The sequence below is a fragment of the Rosa chinensis genome, chromosome 5, assembly GCF_002994745.2.
Source record: "Rosa chinensis cultivar Old Blush chromosome 5, RchiOBHm-V2, whole genome shotgun sequence".
NCBI classification, from domain to species: Eukaryota; Viridiplantae; Streptophyta; class Magnoliopsida; order Rosales; family Rosaceae; genus Rosa; species Rosa chinensis.
The window spans coordinates 14,522,654-14,542,250 of NC_037092.1; the positions used below are offsets into that span (position 1 = coordinate 14,522,654).

The 19,597-nt window shown below is 36.7% G+C and overlaps 3 protein-coding genes across 3 annotated transcripts; 2 read left to right on the forward strand and 1 right to left on the reverse strand.

Annotated features, from left to right (window-relative positions):
• The first annotated feature begins 103 nt into the window (after positions 1–103).
• On the forward strand, positions 104–13,487 carry LOC112201955 (protein NAP1). Its single transcript, XM_024342883.2, has 24 exons — positions 104–353; positions 1,003–1,442; positions 1,543–1,617; positions 1,713–1,793; positions 2,489–2,569; positions 2,739–2,821; positions 3,177–3,261; positions 4,114–4,239; positions 4,387–4,494; positions 4,619–4,663; positions 4,744–4,886; positions 6,077–6,209; positions 6,789–6,899; positions 7,009–7,087; positions 7,599–7,792; positions 8,137–8,282; positions 9,252–9,333; positions 9,440–9,550; positions 10,083–10,208; positions 10,289–10,428; positions 10,513–10,609; positions 11,203–12,194; positions 12,386–12,598; positions 12,739–13,487. Exons 2-24 carry the CDS (start codon positions 1,029–1,031, stop codon positions 13,217–13,219), a joined length of 4,146 nt encoding a protein of 1,381 aa, XP_024198651.1. The 5' UTR covers positions 104–353; positions 1,003–1,028; the 3' UTR covers positions 13,220–13,487.
• A 1,464-nt stretch (positions 13,488–14,951) lies between these two features.
• On the reverse strand, positions 14,952–16,480 carry LOC112201957 (sulfiredoxin, chloroplastic/mitochondrial). The gene is made up of 5 exons (XM_024342885.2): positions 16,320–16,480; positions 16,067–16,236; positions 15,547–15,580; positions 15,260–15,353; positions 14,952–15,173 (listed from the first exon to the last, which is right to left on the reverse strand). Exons 1-5 carry the CDS (start codon positions 16,390–16,392, stop codon positions 15,158–15,160), a joined length of 387 nt encoding a protein of 128 aa, XP_024198653.1. The 5' UTR covers positions 16,393–16,480; the 3' UTR covers positions 14,952–15,157.
• A 73-nt stretch (positions 16,481–16,553) lies between these two features.
• On the forward strand, positions 16,554–19,225 carry LOC112201956 (14 kDa zinc-binding protein). The gene is made up of 6 exons (XM_024342884.2): positions 16,554–16,662; positions 16,766–16,858; positions 17,393–17,479; positions 18,156–18,303; positions 18,483–18,600; positions 18,701–19,225. Exons 1-6 carry the CDS (start codon positions 16,631–16,633, stop codon positions 18,766–18,768), a joined length of 546 nt encoding a protein of 181 aa, XP_024198652.1. The 5' UTR covers positions 16,554–16,630; the 3' UTR covers positions 18,769–19,225.
• The last annotated feature ends 372 nt before the right edge of the window (positions 19,226–19,597 follow it).

A 19,597-nucleotide genomic window follows, 5' to 3' on the forward strand; every position in this document is an offset into this window, starting at 1 on the left:
ATTAAGACACAAAACCAAATATGACGGGACATGAATTTCTTAGCCTTCAAATCCCAGTCTGTTGGTTTTGACTCTTTGGCTTATTCCCAGTGAGAGAAAGAAAGAGAAAAGAAACTAAGAAAGCGTCCAAGGGCCACACCTATGCCGCCACACCCATCTCTGTCTCTCTCCCTCTTAAATATATATAGGAACTCTCTCTCTCTCTCTCTCTTGATTCTCAGCTATCCCACTTCAACCACTCTCATTCTCTCTCCCTCTTCCATTCTCTGCTTCACAACCGAAGGCAAGCCCACCACAGATCTGAGACCTCCATGGTCTCCACCCACCTCAACCCAATTTCCAATCTTTAACATGTAAGCTACTACTCTCTTTCCCTGTTTGGTTTGCCCAGAAAATGTGGTCAAGAAAAATTGGGGATTACAGTAAAGATTGAAGCTTTTGTGTTTCTTGAGCCAAATTGTAGAAACCCACATTTTCTCTGCACCCAAATGGATGGTTTTTATTTTGAATTGTGATTTGTGTGCTTTGCTATTGTGTCTGTTTGGTTTTGAGTTGCTTGTTTTGGATCTTTTTGCTTCTCTGTGGTGCTAGTAATTTGTATCGGTTTGCGGTTATGAAATGCCCTAGTGTAAACCATAGTTGTGACCTTTAATCTTGAGTGGTTGGAGTAGCCGAAATGAAAGTCTAGGTCTTGTTCGTCATTGATTTTACCTGGAAACACTGCAATAAAGAACAATGAAGCTTAAATAATGGAGTAGCGTAAGGAGTTGGAAACCCGAAATGTTTGAAAATATAAGCCTTCTGCCCGTTTGGTTGCTCTGAACCTATGAGCCAAAGAAGAAAATAAATGAATTTTTCTTTTAGACCTTGTTGGTTACCTAAACAATGTCTGGTTTTGTTCTGTCAATTGCATGAACCGAAATATGGAACAAGATAAATATTTAGGAATTAGGATGTGCCATTTAGTAGTAATCTGACTTTAAGCCGCAAATTTAAATGCAGACAAGTTTGTGTTGATTAACTTAGCTATGGCGAAATCGAGACAACATTTCTCTAGCCAAGATTCGTCGTTGTCACCCACTTCTGTGAGATCAAGAGAGTGGGAGGGTCCATCGAGATGGACTGAGTACTTGGGTCCAGAACCAACTTCGCCCATGACATCTAGGAGCTCCAGGAATGCAGGTCCCGACGGACAGATCCAAAGTTCAGGCGGGTCCCACAAAGGTTTAAACATGCAGTGGGTAGTTCAACTAACTGAAGTAGCAGAAGGTCTTATGGCTAAAATGTATAGGTTAAACCAAACTTTGGATTACCCGGATCCAGTTGGCCATACATTTTCAGAAGCATTTTGGAAAGCCGGTGTGTTCCCCAACCATCCAAGACTTTGCTTGCTACTTTCAAAGAAGTTCCCAGAGCATTATAGCAAGTTACAGCTTGAACGTGTAAGAATTCATTCACTTTTCCTTATATATCAGGCCTTCTTTTGTAAGTCAGCCGTACTGGACTATCTGAATTTATTAATCTGGTAGAACACTAATGCAGGTTGATAAGGTTGCCTTGGACGCCTTGCATGGTAATGCAGAGCTTCATTTACAAAGCCTGGAACCATGGATTCAGGTAACTGATAAATCTCAAGAGCTTTTTTATTATATATATTTGAAATGATCATATTTAGATACTGTCAATTAATATCTTTCTTTTGTCTCGATCAGCTGCTTCTTGACTTGATGGCATTTCGAGAACAAGCTCTACGGCTTATATTGGATCTAAGCAGTACTGTTATTACCTTGTTGGTGAGTATCATGATCACTTCTTTGTCATCAATGTGTTCCATAGGTGATGGATGGGACAAGGACAATAATTATATTTTTGCTTGCTCTATATAAGATGCCAAACACTTTGATCTCCAGACGGATAAGATTGATGTAACATAATTATGCTTGTCCAATATCTCTGTCTCATACACTCACTGATATATGGATAAGCAAATACTGAAAAACTGAAAGAACTTGTTTGTAAACCAATGTTAACTAGTAAAAGTGGGTTTATCTAATTAGTTAAGCTTCTCAACTTTTGTGGAAACCAGATGTTTAGTGCTTGTTAGAATCAGTCTTATGTACATAGACATACATAATATCCAGCATGTAAATATTCAAATGTTCTTGATTCAGTTTTTGGATGGAAGAATGATCTTGCTGTGTATTTTGCACTGTTTTTCTTTCACTACAGTAAACATACATTAAAAGTCCTATGAACGATTAAGGTACTGAAGTAAGGATGATTGGTTAAAACTTTCCAATGGATACACTTTTGGACTGATTAAGAGTTAAACCTGTAGATTTATGTCATATTTCAGAAGGAGTTTTGGCAGAATTAAATGGTTGTTTTGCATTGTTACAGTTTAAGCTTCTAGATGATGTTTGTTGACAAAATCATAAAGTTATGTTTCTACATGACATCTCTAATAACTTGGCGCAGTACTTTGCAGCCTCACCAGAACTCGCTTATACTACATGCATTTATGGATCTCTTCTGTTCATTTATCCGTGTTAACCTATTTTCCGAGAAGGTATGTTAACTTGCTATTCTTCCTTTTTGAAGTATCTAATTCTTGTCATTGTCCGTTTGTTGAAAAATTTTAGTTGTTTTGTTTCAACTCTATGCGCATAGTTATGTAACTTATGTTCATGTGTATACATACCTGTGCTGCAATTCTACTAACACTATGCTTATGACAGATACCGAGGAAAATGATGCTACAAATGTATAACCTTTTGCATGCGATATCAAGAAATGACCGAGATTGTGATTTCTATCATCGGTAGGTTCTGTCTATAAGTTAATGAGTTTTTTTTCTGAATCACCTTATGCATTCCTCTTTAAATGATTAAACCTATTTCCCCCCATTCTTCTAAATAAGCGCAGAGTATTTCATTCATTAATTTCTAAAGGCATTTATGGTAGAGGAGAAGAGAAAGTTTAATATAATTATTGAAATCCATAGAATGCCTAGGTGGTGGGTATAGTGCCTTTCCAAACATTATTCAGACTAAGATCATTGCATTGTTATATCCATGCATGAATACAATGTCGTCTTTTATTGTTTATGGAATCTGTATTCTAATTATTCCTAATTAAAACATCAGGCCTTATGTCTCTTCTTCTGTTGATTATAGGTTGGTTCAATTTATAGACAGTTATGATCCACCCTTGAAAGGATTGAAAGAAGACCTAAATTTTGTGAGCCCCCGAATTGGAGAGGTTAGTATGTGCTTTAATTGATCAATGTGGTAGACCCTCGTAAAAAGAAGAGGTCCCCAGTTCAAATCCCTCCTCCCTTAACTGTCATTATTGTTCTTGTAATTCAAAAGAGACTATTTTGTATGAACCTTCATGATTAAAGCATTCGTAGGCATCTCATGTAATATCTGGAGTTTATTATAACCTCAAAATCATTTTTCTTATGTGGGTTATTGTTCAAATGACACTAGTTTTTAGCAATTTTACTAAGAGTTCTAAATTTCTAATTATAAAAAAAAAGAAAAAAGAATCAATAGAGGATGACTATCAACAACCTTGTCAATCCCTTCATACAAAGAAGGTTCCGTTAAAATGATTCTCTGAGTAAGCACATGGTAAACGGATGAAGCATTGGTGGATGTTATTGAGGGAAAGAAAAATAACTTTATAAAGTATTACACTGATCCCATGTTCCTGGTGTCCTTGGTTCAAAGGCCACTACATAATAGATGTCATGGCCTGGAATGTTATGGCAAAAAGTACTTTGTTAGAATTTGTGTTGGTTTTTAGTTAATTTAAAATAAGTTTAACTTAATAGTCATTTGTGTTTCAAAAATAAAATGGCAGTCACTTGCGGCTGACGTTTGTTTAAATCATTATAAATACCTTAAATGTAGGTTCCTACGTCATACGATCAAGTGTATAATTATACCTCATAAGGTAGGAGAAAAGAAACTCTATGAATGATTGACTCTCTTTTTGTTCAATAATTGAAGTATTAGTTTGAATGTCACTAATTAAGAGTTCTGTTGGTAAGGCTTGAACTTGAAGATCTAATACCATTGGAGTTCATTTTTTATTTTTTATTTTCAGGTGCTAGAGGCTGTGGGTCCTATTATTTTTCTATCAACAGATACAAGAAAGCTCCGAAATGAGGGATTCTTAAGTCCATATCATCCTCGATATCCAGACATACTTACAAATTCTGCACACCCAATGGTAAACATTTTTATCTGGACTGATTTTGGGATTGATCAACATCTGCCAAGTCGTTTCTCCTATCTGTATTGGCTATTTTGAATGTTTTGTTTAAAGTGGTGTTATTACAAACTACACTATATAGTCCATTTTATTTTCTACCTGCAGAGAGCTCAGGATTTAGCAAATGTCACCTCATATCGGGAATGGGTATTATTTGGGTACCTTGTTTGTCCAGATGAGCTTCTTCGCGTCACTAGCATTGATATTGCTCTGGTAAACACTACATTGTACAGAATTTCTATTTAATCATGTTAATATATTGAGGTTTGATAATGTTGATGCTTTGTAATTATCATGCATGATGTTTCCTCTTTTGTTTACATTTTGTGGTTTTCAGGTCGTCTTGAAAGAAAATTTAGTTCTTACATTGTTCAGGGATGAGGTGAGTTCTGCTGTTGTGTTCTGTCCTTGAAACAGCTTTGATAATTTTCAGTTGTTAACTGTTGTCACTTAAACATGCAGTACATACTTTTGCATGAAGATTATCAGCTATTTGTCCTGCCTCGAATTTTAGAGTCAAAGAAGATGGCAAAATCTGGACGTACAAAGCAAAAAGAAGCAGATTTGGAGTATAGTGTCGCAAAGCAAGTTGAGAAAATGATAAGGTATGCATACAAATTGAAGTCTGCATATAACAAGCTGAACATGAAACTTGGAGTAACTGGGTAATTAGAGAAATGAATGCATTTAATAATTCTGTAGACAGAATTGAAAACTATAGAAGTAATTTTTAGGGTTTAGGGTCCAATTCTTGCTCCTGCAAAGTTTATTTGGAACGTCAAGGTCCCTACTAAGGTGAAGATTTTGGGATGGCTTGTGGTACTGGGGAAGACGAATACATGTGATGTTCTTCAAAGGAGAAGAGCAGGAAGTTGTTTTTCTCCTCACTGGTGAATTTTATGCAAAGCTCAAGGGGAGAGTGCTGATCATGTCTTCATGCATTGTGAAGTGGCTAATTTCTTATTGAAAAAGTTTTTTAGGGAGGCAAGAGTGGACTGGACAACTCCATTAGAGAGAAGTGACTTGCTAAGAGAAAACCCTATAGCTTTTGGTAAAGGGAAAAAGGCCAGAACCCTTTGGGGTTGTGGGGTGCTAGCTGTAGTTTGGGTGGTCTGGATGGAAAGAAATAAAAGATTATTTGAAAACTATGGAGGGGCGGAGAGGGAAGACCTGTGGGAGAGAGTCAAGTTCTGGGCATCCTTATGGGTTTCTACTTCTAAGGAATTCAAGGATTATAATCTTTCTTCCATTATTCTTAATTGGCAAGCAGCTGTAGTATAAGCCCTTAAGCTTTGATTAGTATTATTAGACGAGATGCTAAGCCTATAGCCCTATCTACCCTCTTTAGATCTTTAAAGCGGACTCCTTGTAACTCAATTTTTGCTTTTTCAATAAAAAGCTGTTTCTTCTTCAAAAAAAAAAATGAAAATTATAGAAGTAGGCAGTCTCCCAATTTGAATATGATGCAAGAAAAGCATTGAATCTTTGATGTTGTTTTACATATGCAAGGTGTTGTCATGTTGACACTGTTTAGATTGTGTGTGTGAGGTGATAGAGGATTTAATTAGGATGGCAGGGAAGGGTATAACAACCAAGCACAACGAATAACACCCTAGTACTTGTCAAGATCTCGTTTTTTATAATATCATTTTTCTATAAAAAAGAGTCTTTTGCATGTGTAAGTGTTTCCATTATCATGAGTAAGCGTTATTCTTCACAAATGAACTTTCCTTCTGTTTGGTGATATATGTGGCACCATGTGCATTAAATAAACTAAATTGGTAATTGGATGCAGTGAAGTGCATGAGCAAGCATTACTATCATGTGATGCCATCCACCGTGAGCGGAGGATATTACTGAAGCAAGAGATTGGAAGAATGGTACTTTTTTTCACTGATCAGCCTAGTTTGTTGGCTCCAAACATACAGGTACATTGTAAGCTTCTTCAAATGTGCTAATTGCAAAAGATATAGCTCAGTTACATGTTTTTTGCTTCAAATACTGTGTCCAACTCACTAGATTAGATGCTACTGGTGGTGATCTCTTTTGTATAGAAGCTAGTTCATAGCAATGACATTTGTAATGGGTTCTGGAAGAGGGTGGGAATTCTTGGAATTTTCAAGGAGACATTATGTAGCATTTGGAGAACCCTAGTAATCTCCTACAAATATGTCAAGTTATATGTGCAACTAGGGTTGGCATTTACTCTATAAATGCATGTTTAAGATATCATTACAGTTGCTAATTTACTAAGCATATGAAGTCTTACAAAAGATGATAAAATTGTTATTTACAAGTAGTTTTGTGATTATTTAATTACTTTAACTAGTGTTCTAGTTTGAGTTATTTGTCACTCTTCAGCCAATTAGTTGTAGTGATGATTTTCTCAATTGTTTTTTTACCATTCTATCAATGACTACAAGGTTGATTCTCCACTGGACGTTTTGCAACAACAAATACCTTATATTGCTTGTTGATAATAATATGATGATTTGATGCGTCCTCAGATGGTATTCTCTGCCCTGGCTTTTGCTCAATGTGAAGTCCTCTGGTATTTCCAACATGTTGGAATTGCATCATCAAAATCTAAAGCTGTTCGAATGGTGTCAGTTGAAATAGTAAGCCAAGTTTCATGTATCTGTCTAAATCTGTCATCATTAGTTTTCTTTTCCTAGTTCCAACTGAGAATAAAGTGCTTGACTGCCACTATTGTGATTTTGTTTGCAGGATCCAAGTGATCCAACTATTGGGTTTTTGTTAGATGGAATGGACCATCTTTGCTGTTTGGTACGCAAGTATATTGCAGGTTAGATTGAACCTGATATATGTCATTTAGTTCAAAAAATATGGTAGCTAATTTCCATGTGAAGAAATTCCTATATGGCTATATGTGTATCCATACATACATACATACATACATAGATAATAGACATATATATAAATATTCCCTTGCCTTGTTTGAGTTCAAAGTTTATACTCCCACCTTAACACTTAAACTGCAGCTTGTACAAAGGCCTGAACTTCAAATTAAATTTGTTTATTTTTTGTTGGACAAATCAAATCAAATTAAATTTATTGTGTTGCATGTCATCCATGTGCTTATCGGCAATTCTACAGCAGTATTTGCTCTGCTTTAATAAATAACTTCTCTGACATTCATATGTGCATTACACAATATTAAGAGTAAACTATTTAAACTATTTTAGTATCCAGCACATGGATGTGTCCAGCACTATTTATTACTAGAGTAAACTATTTCTTATAAGTAAAGTTCTCTTTAAAAATTTGTTTTTTTTACTTTGTAATTTTATATGCAGCAATTCGAGGTTATGCGTTATCGTACCTTTCCTCTTCTGCTGGTAGAATCCGGTTTTTGTTGAATACTCCTGGGATGGTGGCTCTTGACTTAGATGCAAGCTTGAAAAGTCTTTTTCAGAAGATTGTTCAGCACCTTGAGAACATACCAAAACCACAGGGTGAAAATGTATCTGCCATTACATGTGATCTATCTGTAAGGAATCAGCCGACTATGCTCTTTCTCTCTCTCTAGAATAGAAGGCTTAGTCTAGTTTCACATGTCCTACGATCTATCACACAGTGCTATGCATCAGATTTTCTTTTTATTAATCTACTTTATAATCTAGTTTGTGCAATAAAATACCAAAAGTGTTTGCAATGAAGTGCTTGTAGTTGTTTTCGTTACATAGCATACTTAATAGCTCATCCTCTGTTGTACTGCTCTAAATAAATGTTCTTACTGTTGCCCTTGTCTCTTTACTGTCCTAGTTTTCAGTTATGAATAGATTTCTTTGTAATTCGTCATCATTAAGGTCTCAATATGTGACTTCTAATCAGGAATTTCGAAAGGATTGGTTATCAATATTGATGATAGTCACATCATCCCGATCATCTATAAACATAAGACATTTGGAGAAAGCTACAGTCTCTACAGGGAAAGAAGGCTTACTATCAGAGGGAAATGCTGCCTACAATTGGTCCAGGTGCTCTTTCTGACTCTTTTTTTGGCTTTCATGGGTTTTGCAGTCCTTTATTGAAGCTTTTCAATATAATTCTCAGGATAAATATTCTTATAAACTCTATGAAGCAAGAATGAAAAGTTTAAAGTGAAAGTTTATTGGTGAATACTAGAAGTTATTTCTAAGTAACTCCCTCTTTCTGACTCGTTTTTTGGCTTTCATGGGTTTTGCAGTCCTTTATTGAAGCTTTTCAATATAATTCTCAGGATAAATATTCTTATAAACTCTATGAAGCAAGAATGAAAAGTTTAAAGTGAAAGTTTATTGGTGAATACTAGAAGTTATTTCTAAGTAACTCCCTATTATCTTGTTTCTAGTATTAGGGCTTATGGTATGTGTCTTCTCTTTAGGATATTTGTTAAAAAAAAAAAAAAACAGAAGTTAAACTTTATTGTTATTGCATGTAAGATTATCTACTCAACAACACTTGTGCAAACTTCCCTAACATATTGAGTAAAGGCAATATAGTTAACTACCCGGTAAAAGCTAACTTGATTATTTTAAGGCTTGAACCAGCATCCATAATGCATGCACAGGTGTCCAGAAGGGTTTGATTTGTGACTAACCGTTGTTAGGAAAATGGTTCTGCCTATAATTGGTTATGCTGTACTTTGATTTTGGTAAAAATCCAATACAAATAAATTGGCCTTGGAGGTCCTTGCGAATTGTCCCAATTCATGAGACAGAATTCTAAACAGCCCTAATTTTTAGTGTCCTTGCAAAGTCTAATATTGTTATATGTTGGCATTATAGATCATGTAGTTTCTCAGCCAATACTTTGAATTATTATTTTTTATATTTTTTTTAACATTTGCTGAAGTAATAAAGGCCTTTCATCTTCAGCAACTCATGGTTATTTAAATGCATTGCTGTGTGTACAAATTAATGTGTCAAATGGACAATAATTGCATATACGTATTTATTTCAAATTAGATGTGTCGATGAACTGGAATCTCAATTATCAAAGCATGCGAGTCTTAAGAAGTTGTATTTCTACCATCAGCACCTTACAGCGGTAAGTTCTTGCTTTCTTTGGCTTTAACTGGTTTGCTAAGCTTCTTGTAGTGTCGGCAGTAACTTGACTAAACTAAATATGTGTTTTTGTTCCTTCTCTTAATTAGGTATTCAGGAACACTATGTTTGGCCCAGAAGGGCGCCCACAACATTGCTGTGCATGGCTTGGTGTTGCAAGTAGTTTTCCAGAGTGTGCTTCGCCAATTGTTCCGGAAGAGGTGATCCATAATCTGAATTCCTTTTTCCTTCCAAATTTTCATATACTTGCATGTTTAAGATTTAGAATTTTTCTATTTATCTGTCACAACATGCTATTAGTGTGGCAGACATCCATGTTGGGACAAAAACAAGTCTCTTATGATGTTAGGTTTTAAATTTTATTTAATTAAATACTTATGAAATGGGATGATGATCCTTTCTTTTATGAGCTTTTATCTCTTCAAGGTGAAAGGTGGTAAGATGAGCTTTTATCATTTACTGATAAGATGAAGATGGGAATAACTATTTCCCCTGAATTCCTTTCATGTTAGATAAAACAAGGACAATTGGAAATTCATTTTCACTGAAACCTAGTATTGATTGATCGTCACTAACTGGTCATTACCAAAATTATGGTATTGTCTCTTATTAATACCTTATAGAAAACTTTTGTAGCCTACGACATATATCCATCATTAGATTCCTCAACTTGGAGTACATGAATTCAGAATTTAATGACTTGCTTGAATCCTTATTCGTTAATGCAATCAGGTAACCAAGATAGGCAGAGATGCAGTCCTTTATGTTGAATCTCTCATTGAATCTATTATGGGAGGGCTGGAGGGATTAATTAACATCCTAGATTCTGATGGAGGATTTGGTGCACTAGAGACCCAGGTAATAACTTATTGTCTGATGTTAATAAAATAGTTGAATTTGGTTATGCTTTATAAAACTGATTTTGTGGGAAATCTCAGCTTCTTCCAGAGCAGGCAGCTTCTTATATGAACTATGCATCAAGAATGTCAATTACTTCAACTAAATCTCCAAAGGGAGCACCTGGTTTCCCTTTGCCTGGCCATGAGAGTCGTCCTGAAAATAATGCTTCTATCAAGATGTAAGTTATTACTCATCTTAACTTCATGCATAATATCTTTTGAATTCTGTATATCAGTCCAGAATTGACATGATTGCCTCGCAGGTTAGAAGCTGCGGTGCAGAGATTGACCAACTTATGCTCAGTTTTGAATGATATGGAGCCTATATGTGTTCTAAACCACGTTTTTGTCTTAAGGGAGGTGAGGCAAGCTGTTACATAATTTCTTGAACTTAAATTACGATTGAAGCTAATAACAAAAGTCTCAAACGATTGTACACACAACTAAATACATAAATAAACTACTTAATTCATCAAAAAAGAAAAAAAAATGGCCACTTAATTGTATCAAATAGTGTATTTAAAAATTTATATAGCTTTTGCTCTTTTGTATCCCTCGTCATTTCTCGAACTTAGAGTTTTGACAAGGTGCAAACTTGCATCTCTAGACTTCAATCAAACTGTTCTCTAATTTTGGAAACAGAAGATGAGCTAGAGGTTTTTTTTCTTGGCATACTGATATAATGGAATCAATGGGTTTAGTTCCTATGGCTGTGGCTTAAAGCTTATTAAAATTTTATCTTCATTATTGCTTTCTTCGACCTAATTGTTAAACTTGCCTTAATTCACATGATCATGAGGTTGGAGAAAATTGGATATCAGTTTGTGCAATCCTCCACCGTGGAACATGCAATATGACTCTATCACAAGCCCTCACAAAACTTGCTTCTGATCTAAAGCAGAGTATATAAGTTTCTTACAATTTCACTAAAATTTGCCAATTGTTATTCACAGTACATGAGAGAGTGCATTCTTGGGAACCTTAGGAGGAGAGTGCTTGCGGTACTGAAAACTGACAATGACCTCCAACGGCCCACAGTTCTTGAGTCGCTTATTCGTAGACACATCAGCATTATCCATCTGGCAGAGCAGCATATTAGCATGGACTTAACTCAGGGTATTCGAGAAGTTTTGCTCTCAGAGGCCTTCTCAGGACCAGTTTCTTCTTTGCATTTGTTTGAAAAACCAGAAGAGCAACATACAGGATCGGCCACTGAAGCTGTCTGCAACTGGTACATTGAGAATATAATCAAGGATATATCAGGTGCTGGAATCCTTTTTGCTCCAATTCACAATTGCTTCAAGAGCACAAGGCCTGTTGGCGGATATTTTGCTGATTCAGTCACTGATCCAAGAGAATTGAAGGCATTTGCTCGCATCTTTGGTGGCTATGGAGTTGACAGGCTAGACAGAATGCTGAAAGAACACACTGCTGCACTTTTAAATTGTATTGACACATCACTGAGATCAAATCGTGATGTGCTAGAGGCAGTTGCTGGTAGCCTGCATTCTGGAGACCGTATAGAAAGAGAGGCTTTAATAAAGCAGATAGTCGATATAGACACGGTGATTGGGTTTTGTGTTCAAGCTGGCTTGGCCCTGGCTTTTGACAGACTTCTAGCTGAAGCTGCTGGCACTGTACTCTTTGAAGGTGCACCCTTGATACATTCATTATTAGCTGGAATATCTAAGCATATACCTGAAGAAATACCTGAAAAGAAAGAAGTCAGGAGATTGAGAGGGGTGGCAAACAACGTTGGTGTAGTCGATAATCATGATTCCCAGTGGGTGAGATTGATCTTAGAAGAGGTTGGGGGTGCAAATGATGGGTCCTGGAGCCTGTTACCCTATTTCTTTGCCACCTTCATGACATCTAATATATGGACTACCACAGCCTTCAACGTGGACACTGGGGGATTCAATAACAATATCCATTGCTTAGCAAGGTAGATTTATGCTTTTATCATGAAGTCAAATTATTTTCACCGCAGATACTTCTGAATACAACAAGGAGTTCCTTGATCCCCAGTCAACTACCTTTACTTAATATATATCTGATTATGTTGCATATAAAATGCCTTCTATGGTCTTTTTGCCAAATTTGTTAACATCCGTTATCAATAAACTTTGCTGGCAGGTGCGTCAGTGCTGTAATTGCAGGAAGTGAGTTTGTTAGAGTGGAACGTGAATATCAGCAAAGACAATCTCTCTCAAATGGCCACGTTGGTGAATCAGTGGACTCAGAAATACAAAATCGTTTGTCAGCTGAAGCTAGCATAAAATCCACAATGCAGCTTTTCGTCAAATTCTCTGCAAGCATTATACTGGATTCTTGGAGTGAAACTAACAGGTGAGTTAATATATATCTGTGTCACAGCATAAATAGATTGAAATGGCCATGCATAAGATTTTTCTACAGCTTTTCATGTTAAACTTCACCTACTTAGCCATTTTCAATCTGCTAACAATTTTAATAATTGCTCTTCACAGATCTCATCTTGTAGCACAGCTAATTTTCCTGGACCAACTCTGCGAGATCTCACCTTATCTTCCAAGAAGCTCTCTGGAACCCCATGTTCCATATGCCATTCTTCGTTCAATATACAGCCAGTATTATACAAACTCACCAAATACACCACTTGCATTACTAAGCATTTCACCCCGCCATTCGCCTGCTGTATCACTCTCACATGCATCTCCTGCGGCACGACAACCCCGTGGTGACTCCACTCCTCAGTATGATTCAGGTTATTTCAAAGGATCATCATCCCATGGCCAAGAGCACATTTATGATGGTGGAAGTTCACGAAGCACTGAAAACAGGCAACAGAACTTTCGCCGTTCTGGGCCTTTGGATTATGGCTCAAGCCGTAAAGTTAAGTTTGTGGAGGGCTCAACTTCAGGGAACAGTGGTCCCAGTCCACTACCAAGATTTGCCGTCTCAAGGTCGGGTCCAATATCGTACAAGTAGAACGCCATGCAAATCATGTCTAACGAGGATGGTAAATTATCTACTATTGTGAGATTATTCAAAGCGCAGTTATTCATAAGCTTTATAGGGCAGATGAGCTAGTTCATACAAATTTTGACAAAATGTATATCTAGAATCGCTCAACACGCTATCCCACTTATAGTGTGGCCTTGATGATGTAAATTCTTTGCCATTGGTATGATTTTGTGTACAGTCATTCTGTTTGTGGAACTGTGCATGCAATTGGATGGCTGGGTTATTCGGACCACTCTCAAGTTCTGTTCCATTGATGGCTGATCCACTAATATTCCACAGCGGCACTGATTGTGCCCACCCCATTATTCCCCACTCAAGTCGTCACTGAACACCATGCAATATTACATTTGTTAGGAAGCCATTTAGGCTTGTGGTAAGTTCATGACTTCATGGACTAAGCCAGAATCAAAAGAGGGTAAGCTTCAGATGGGTCCGTAGTAGCATTTTGAGCCATGGAAACATGAAATCAGAAGCACCCCAGATAACCTTGAAAGAAGAATGGTAGGGAAAGAGACGATTGCTTGATCCTCAAGTTCACGTTGATGTTGACTCCAATCAAGTACTTGCTGCTAAAACAAAGGAAGCACAGAGAGACATTTTAACAAGAAAAGTTGGTGTGCATAAAAAAGGACCATAACATACAATCATCGACATTAACATCAACATCAGTATTCTGATGTTGCTTTTTGCAGATAACCTTCTCGAAGTAGGAATGTCTCTTCCTTGATCCCCAAGAGTTTCAGAAGAAAATCAGACCAGAATCAAAGTTCACAAGGAAAAGAGTTGCCAAGCAAAAACAGGAATGGGTTCCCAAATAAAAGCAAGAAAAAAAATCCCTACCCTCTAGAAATAAGGTGACGAGTTCGTAAGATATACAGACAATCAATTGCTATACTTTCTTCTCTGGCACTCTCTCCTACGATGACAGACATGTCGGACTACTCCGATGGCTTTTGTATTAGCGTTGGGGGAATAATCTCAGCTGTTTGTGTATTAATGTTGCTGTGCTGTTTGGTGGGCTCTTGCTGTCAAAGGCTGGAAGAACGACTTTCTCAAACTAGAAGAGTTGATTTGGAAGCACACACTCAAACTAGAACAGTTGAGCTTCAAGCACAGACAAGGCACAACGCCAGATGAAGCTTGCCTGCATCTTCAAGATTTCAACCTTAGTAATAGTGATTCGTTTTGATAAGAGATTTTTATTCCTTATTAATTTTGGGTAGAGTTGGGCGAGATATATAATCTTGACCAATTCATACAATTTTATTTTCTTATTGCATAAGTATTCTTCGCATGAGTTTATGCTTTTATGTCATCTAGCTTTTGTTGACAGAGCAGTTTTTTTTCCCAGGAGGCCAAATTGGTTCTCTCTTGTTATTGTGGTTTCCCGGTGAAAGTTCCCTTAATGATTTGCTGTTTATTATTAGCAGTAATTGTAGTTTTTAAGGCTTTTTTGTCATGTTATGACTTATGAGAGGACTAATGCACCATGTATACAGTTGAAATCACAGAAATATCACAGCCTAATTGGATTGGGTCACTAGGCCAACAATGACTGGAAAAAACAAATTTAGGATCATTTGATCTAGTTTTTGGTTTGTCATTACCTCTAATTCCAAGAAACCATTGTCTAAATCAAAATAACTTATATATGTTATCAAATCAACACAACTTATATTTATATATAGAAACTTCCTTTGATAACAGAATAACAGCAGATTCCACATATTCCACACGGTGACATAGATCCTTGTCGACGTTAAATTATGACAAGTCTGTACAGGCTTGTAGGGGCATGTGATAATAAATGCCCTACAATTACTTGCAATGCAATTAAAGATCGAGGTAAGTAGCTGATTAACTTGTTCAAGCTGCAAATTAACTCTGAAACATAATCCAAACTCAGCGGAGGTGATGCCTGCAAGATCAATAAGAAAGTTATAAAGTCTTCCAGGATAAACCAGGTAAAGCTAAACAAGAATCATTAAGACTAGGCAAAAGTACCGGAGAGTTTCTTTTGTCCCCCGTCGAATTTTGCAACGTATTGTTGGGAGCCCAAGACGCTGGTGAGCTTCATAGCGATGACATCCAGAGAAACCTACCAAAACATGATAGAATGCTGAGCCACTATCCTAAATACTTGCAGGCAGCTACGATATTCTCATACTGACAAATTCGGTCTTGAATAAAGTTTCTTTTCTGTAATCTTTGTGTCTCACTTCAAAATTTAAAAATAGAGCACTCCAATGGTTTGTAATGGAGCAATATAACGAATAAAGATAAGCACATACCATAATAAACTCCATCGACCTCAAGCACATCAATCTGCATTGATAAGATAAGTAGTCATACAAAAAGTGATTTTGGAATAAGCATGCATTTAGCTCAAACCATCTGCTCGGAAACCATCTGCTCGGAAAGTGATTTTGGAATAAGCATGCATTTTGGAATAAGCATGCATTTAACAGATCCTGGCATGCTATTAAAGTTAAAAGCTCCACTAGCGAGAGATCCTATATTTTGTTTTTGGTCTGGCATCCTAGTGTGCACACCAGATTTTACTAGCATGGACCAAATTCTTTCAGTTTCAGACAACAACGTTCACCCTCTATGGAACTATGATTCAAAACCAGCTTGAGAGGAGTAATAACCCAACTTATTCATGAAAATTCAAGTAAAGCATTGATTATCTGAAATCAACAAAACCCAAAAGTGCTCAATCAGTTCAGTCCTATATGAGAAGGATGCTCAAACTGAAAATACATAACCCAATAAAGCAAATTACGAATTGGGTTTGTTACCAATACTTACAGGTACTTGGAGGCCAATTTCACTTATGCTATCCATAAGTTCTTGAACCTTGACCGGATCATTAGCTCTGGTTCTCATCAAAGGCCTCCTTATCTTATCAACAGGAAGCTCCAATATCACAGGACCACCACCCCCACCACTACTACCACTAGAACTCAAGGGAGGAGACCCTGAAACAGAAAATTCTGATCAAAGATCACATCTTTATCTCAAAAAACTAACAAATAATGCTGACCCATCAAATTTGTTTCACCATTAGATGAAGCAGAAGCTGAAATGGTGAAGCTCCTCAGGCTATTTGGAACTTGCAGAACAAAATTGGCCATTTTGATTATTCTAGGCCTCCCTCTGTCTATATGAGATAAATGGAATTATGATGGAACTAAATTATTGGCTGCAAATAAAAGGTGAAGACTTTTTTGCACTATGACCCATTTATTTTGACAGTCCTACATATTAGCTAGTGTGTGCTACTCCACACTATAAAACCTCTGGACCCTCATTTTCCATGTGGGTATTAATACCTGATTTCAATACTGAAAGACTGTTCCTTTTTTGTTCCCAATGGCTGCAGTCACCTCCTCTTCTCTCTTGAGGTACCTCTCTATCTCACTGTTTATCTCATTGATTTTATCGACTCTGTTTCTGTTAGTCTTGTTTTATATGAATGTTTTGGTTTTGGTTTGAAATTTGGAACAGGAACTGTGCAGCAACAACTGTAAGAGCTTTTGTGACTGTGAAAGCCTCCAACCCCAATTTCAGAACTTTCCTTCTTCCTCTTCACTCTCGCAGGTAAACAGACAATTGAAATATCTGAAATTTATTTGTGTCTGCCACTGTGCTTTTTAATAGATCCATAATCTTCATCTGGGTATCTGCTAAATCATCTTGAAATTTAGGATGAGGGAAAATGACCTTGCCAGAAGCCTTCTGTCAATGTAGTTAGTGTTGAAGTAGTCTTGGACATTAGGGGAATTGTTTGGCTTTACAAGAGTTATGGACTTTGTTCTTCTTATTGAGTTTGGCATGTTTGAATTGTCTCCTGTAGCAAATACAGCTTCCTTTCAGTAAGAATTGTTGGCTGCTTAAGATCCAAGTCACAGTTAGTTTGTAGAGATGAGAGGGTGTTTATTTCACTGCTCTAGTGCAGAGTAGAAAGTATGATATTCAAGTCGTCAATTAGGTGATCTGTTTATTGAAGAAATATTTCTTTTTCATATGATGTTAGTTGGATGGCCTGGTAGTTGCTTTAGTTACTGTAGAGGTCTAATTCTAATGGTTTTTAAGCTTCCTGGCATGTGATTATGAGTTACATATGGTTCTTAGGTCCCTGTGTCGTGTTAGCGCTACAAACAATGAAGAGGCTGCTGCCAAGGTAGCTGCAGCAAATGCCGACAGTGGAGCTCCAACAATGTATCGTCCTTCACATATTAAAACTGGTTTGATCTCACTTTCAATTTCAGGGCATAGTTTTCCGTTCAGAGTATTCTATTTTACTGTTAAGTTTTGATCAATTAAAACATTGAAACTCGGTGCCGGTTCCGATTTAAGGAAAGTATCCAGAGAGAAAAATTAGAATAACTTTTCTATAGTTAACTTTTGAAGGACCACTTGCAGAAGATTAGAATAGCAATACAAATAATCTTCTACCACATGTTCGAAACCGCATTGTCATGTACAACAGATTGAGTTAATATGAGCTTAATAATTACAGTAAACAACTATTTTGCAGCAAATTTCGTAGAGAAGCAAATGATAAATATACAAATGCTTGTTCTAATAGTTTTTGATAGATTAGAATCCTGTTGCAAATGATCAAAGATGATAAAGGAGATATGAGTAAGAGGTTCATTAAATCTAATTCAATGGATTTCAGTATATAACTTATGGGGTCATGCATATAGAAAAGATAAAGTACCTTGTCAAGATCATTGCTTCTTCTTTTTTCTTTTTCTGTTTAAACCTTTATGTCATTTACATTACCCTGAAATTGGTAAGGGCTAAATGGAACTGAAGTACATCTTATGACAGTGATAATATCATTCAAATTGACCATCATCTTATGAATTCCTTCTTCCCTTATATTCAGATTTGACAAGATCATAGCAAAGGAAATCCCATCAACCATTGTATACGAGGATGATAAGGTCCTCGCATTTCGGGATATCAACCCACAGGCTCCTGTGCATGTTGTTATCATCCCAAAGAATAGGGATGGGTTAACAGAGCTGGGAAAGGTAACTTCTGGCCATTTTTCTACCAAACCTGCTTATTCTTACATTAATCCTTAATTCAACGAAACATCCCATTTCTGTATTAGGATTTGCTGAGGAAATTATCTTGCCATATACGTTATGTATATCAGTCTGCAGAAGAAAAAAGGCTTTCTTTTGATCTATGCATTCTGTCATTGCAGGCTGAATCTAGGCATGTGGAAATATTGGGTCAACTTCTGTATGCTGCAAAAAAAGTTGCTGAGAAAGAAGGTATTCTTCACGGGTTTCGTGTGGTTATCAACAATGGTCCAGAGGGATGTAAGTCATCGTTTTATAATGTTTGTCTGTGCCTTCCTTTCACATTTGTGCAATGCTTAGCTTTGTTGACATCAATCACCAATGTGCTCTCTTCATCCAGGTCAATCTGTTTATCATCTTCACTTGCATCTCCTTGGTGGGAGACAGATGAAATGGCCACCTGGTTGAATATGCAAAAACTGACGGACAGTAAAGGGTGATCTTAATCTTCACTGCATGAGGAATCAGAAGACAAGAAGAGATAGCTGTGGTAGCTTTTCTTAGTTTGGGTATTGTTTCTCAGTTTCTTAATACGTAATGTAACTTAATTAGAAGGATGGTATCGTTTTGGTATTATTACCTGTCCAATAACACACCCATTTTGAAACGATTTGCATAACGATGCACGATTCAATTTAAAGTGTTACATGGCCCCAGTATAACCCCACAGGATGAAGTTGAACTGATCAAGTGCTCTTCATTCTTCCCATGTTGATAGGTAGTAGATGATACTAGCAAGAGTGCCCGCGCTTTGCTGCGGGATGCAAACTGTAACGATTATTCTTTTCCTATTTCGTAGGTTTAAAAAGGAGATGATGTTAATTGTAACAATTATTCTTTTCCTATTTCGTAGGTTTAAAAATGAGATGATGTTATCGGTGTAGTATTCAAAAAGAGGCTATCTGAGTTTGAAGTTTACTTTGTTACAGTTGCTGTTGGAACATTTTTTGAAAAATAGTTGGTTTAGTTGCCCCAGGTGTACATACAGAAAACGTGTTCGTCCAATACAAAAAATTGCTTGCTGCAGTTCTATCTGTACAAAAACTACAAAGAGTTGCTTGGCTTATCAGGTCTTGGCAGCTTGCTCCAAAGAGTTGCTTGGCTTGTTTTGCTAGCAGTTTCAGTGTAGCTTCATTGTTTGGGTCCTCTGCAAATCAAATCAATTCAAAACCACAAACCAAAATTCCTCCACATATAATCAAAAACTGACAAATATGCTCACTTTTTTTCAAAATAT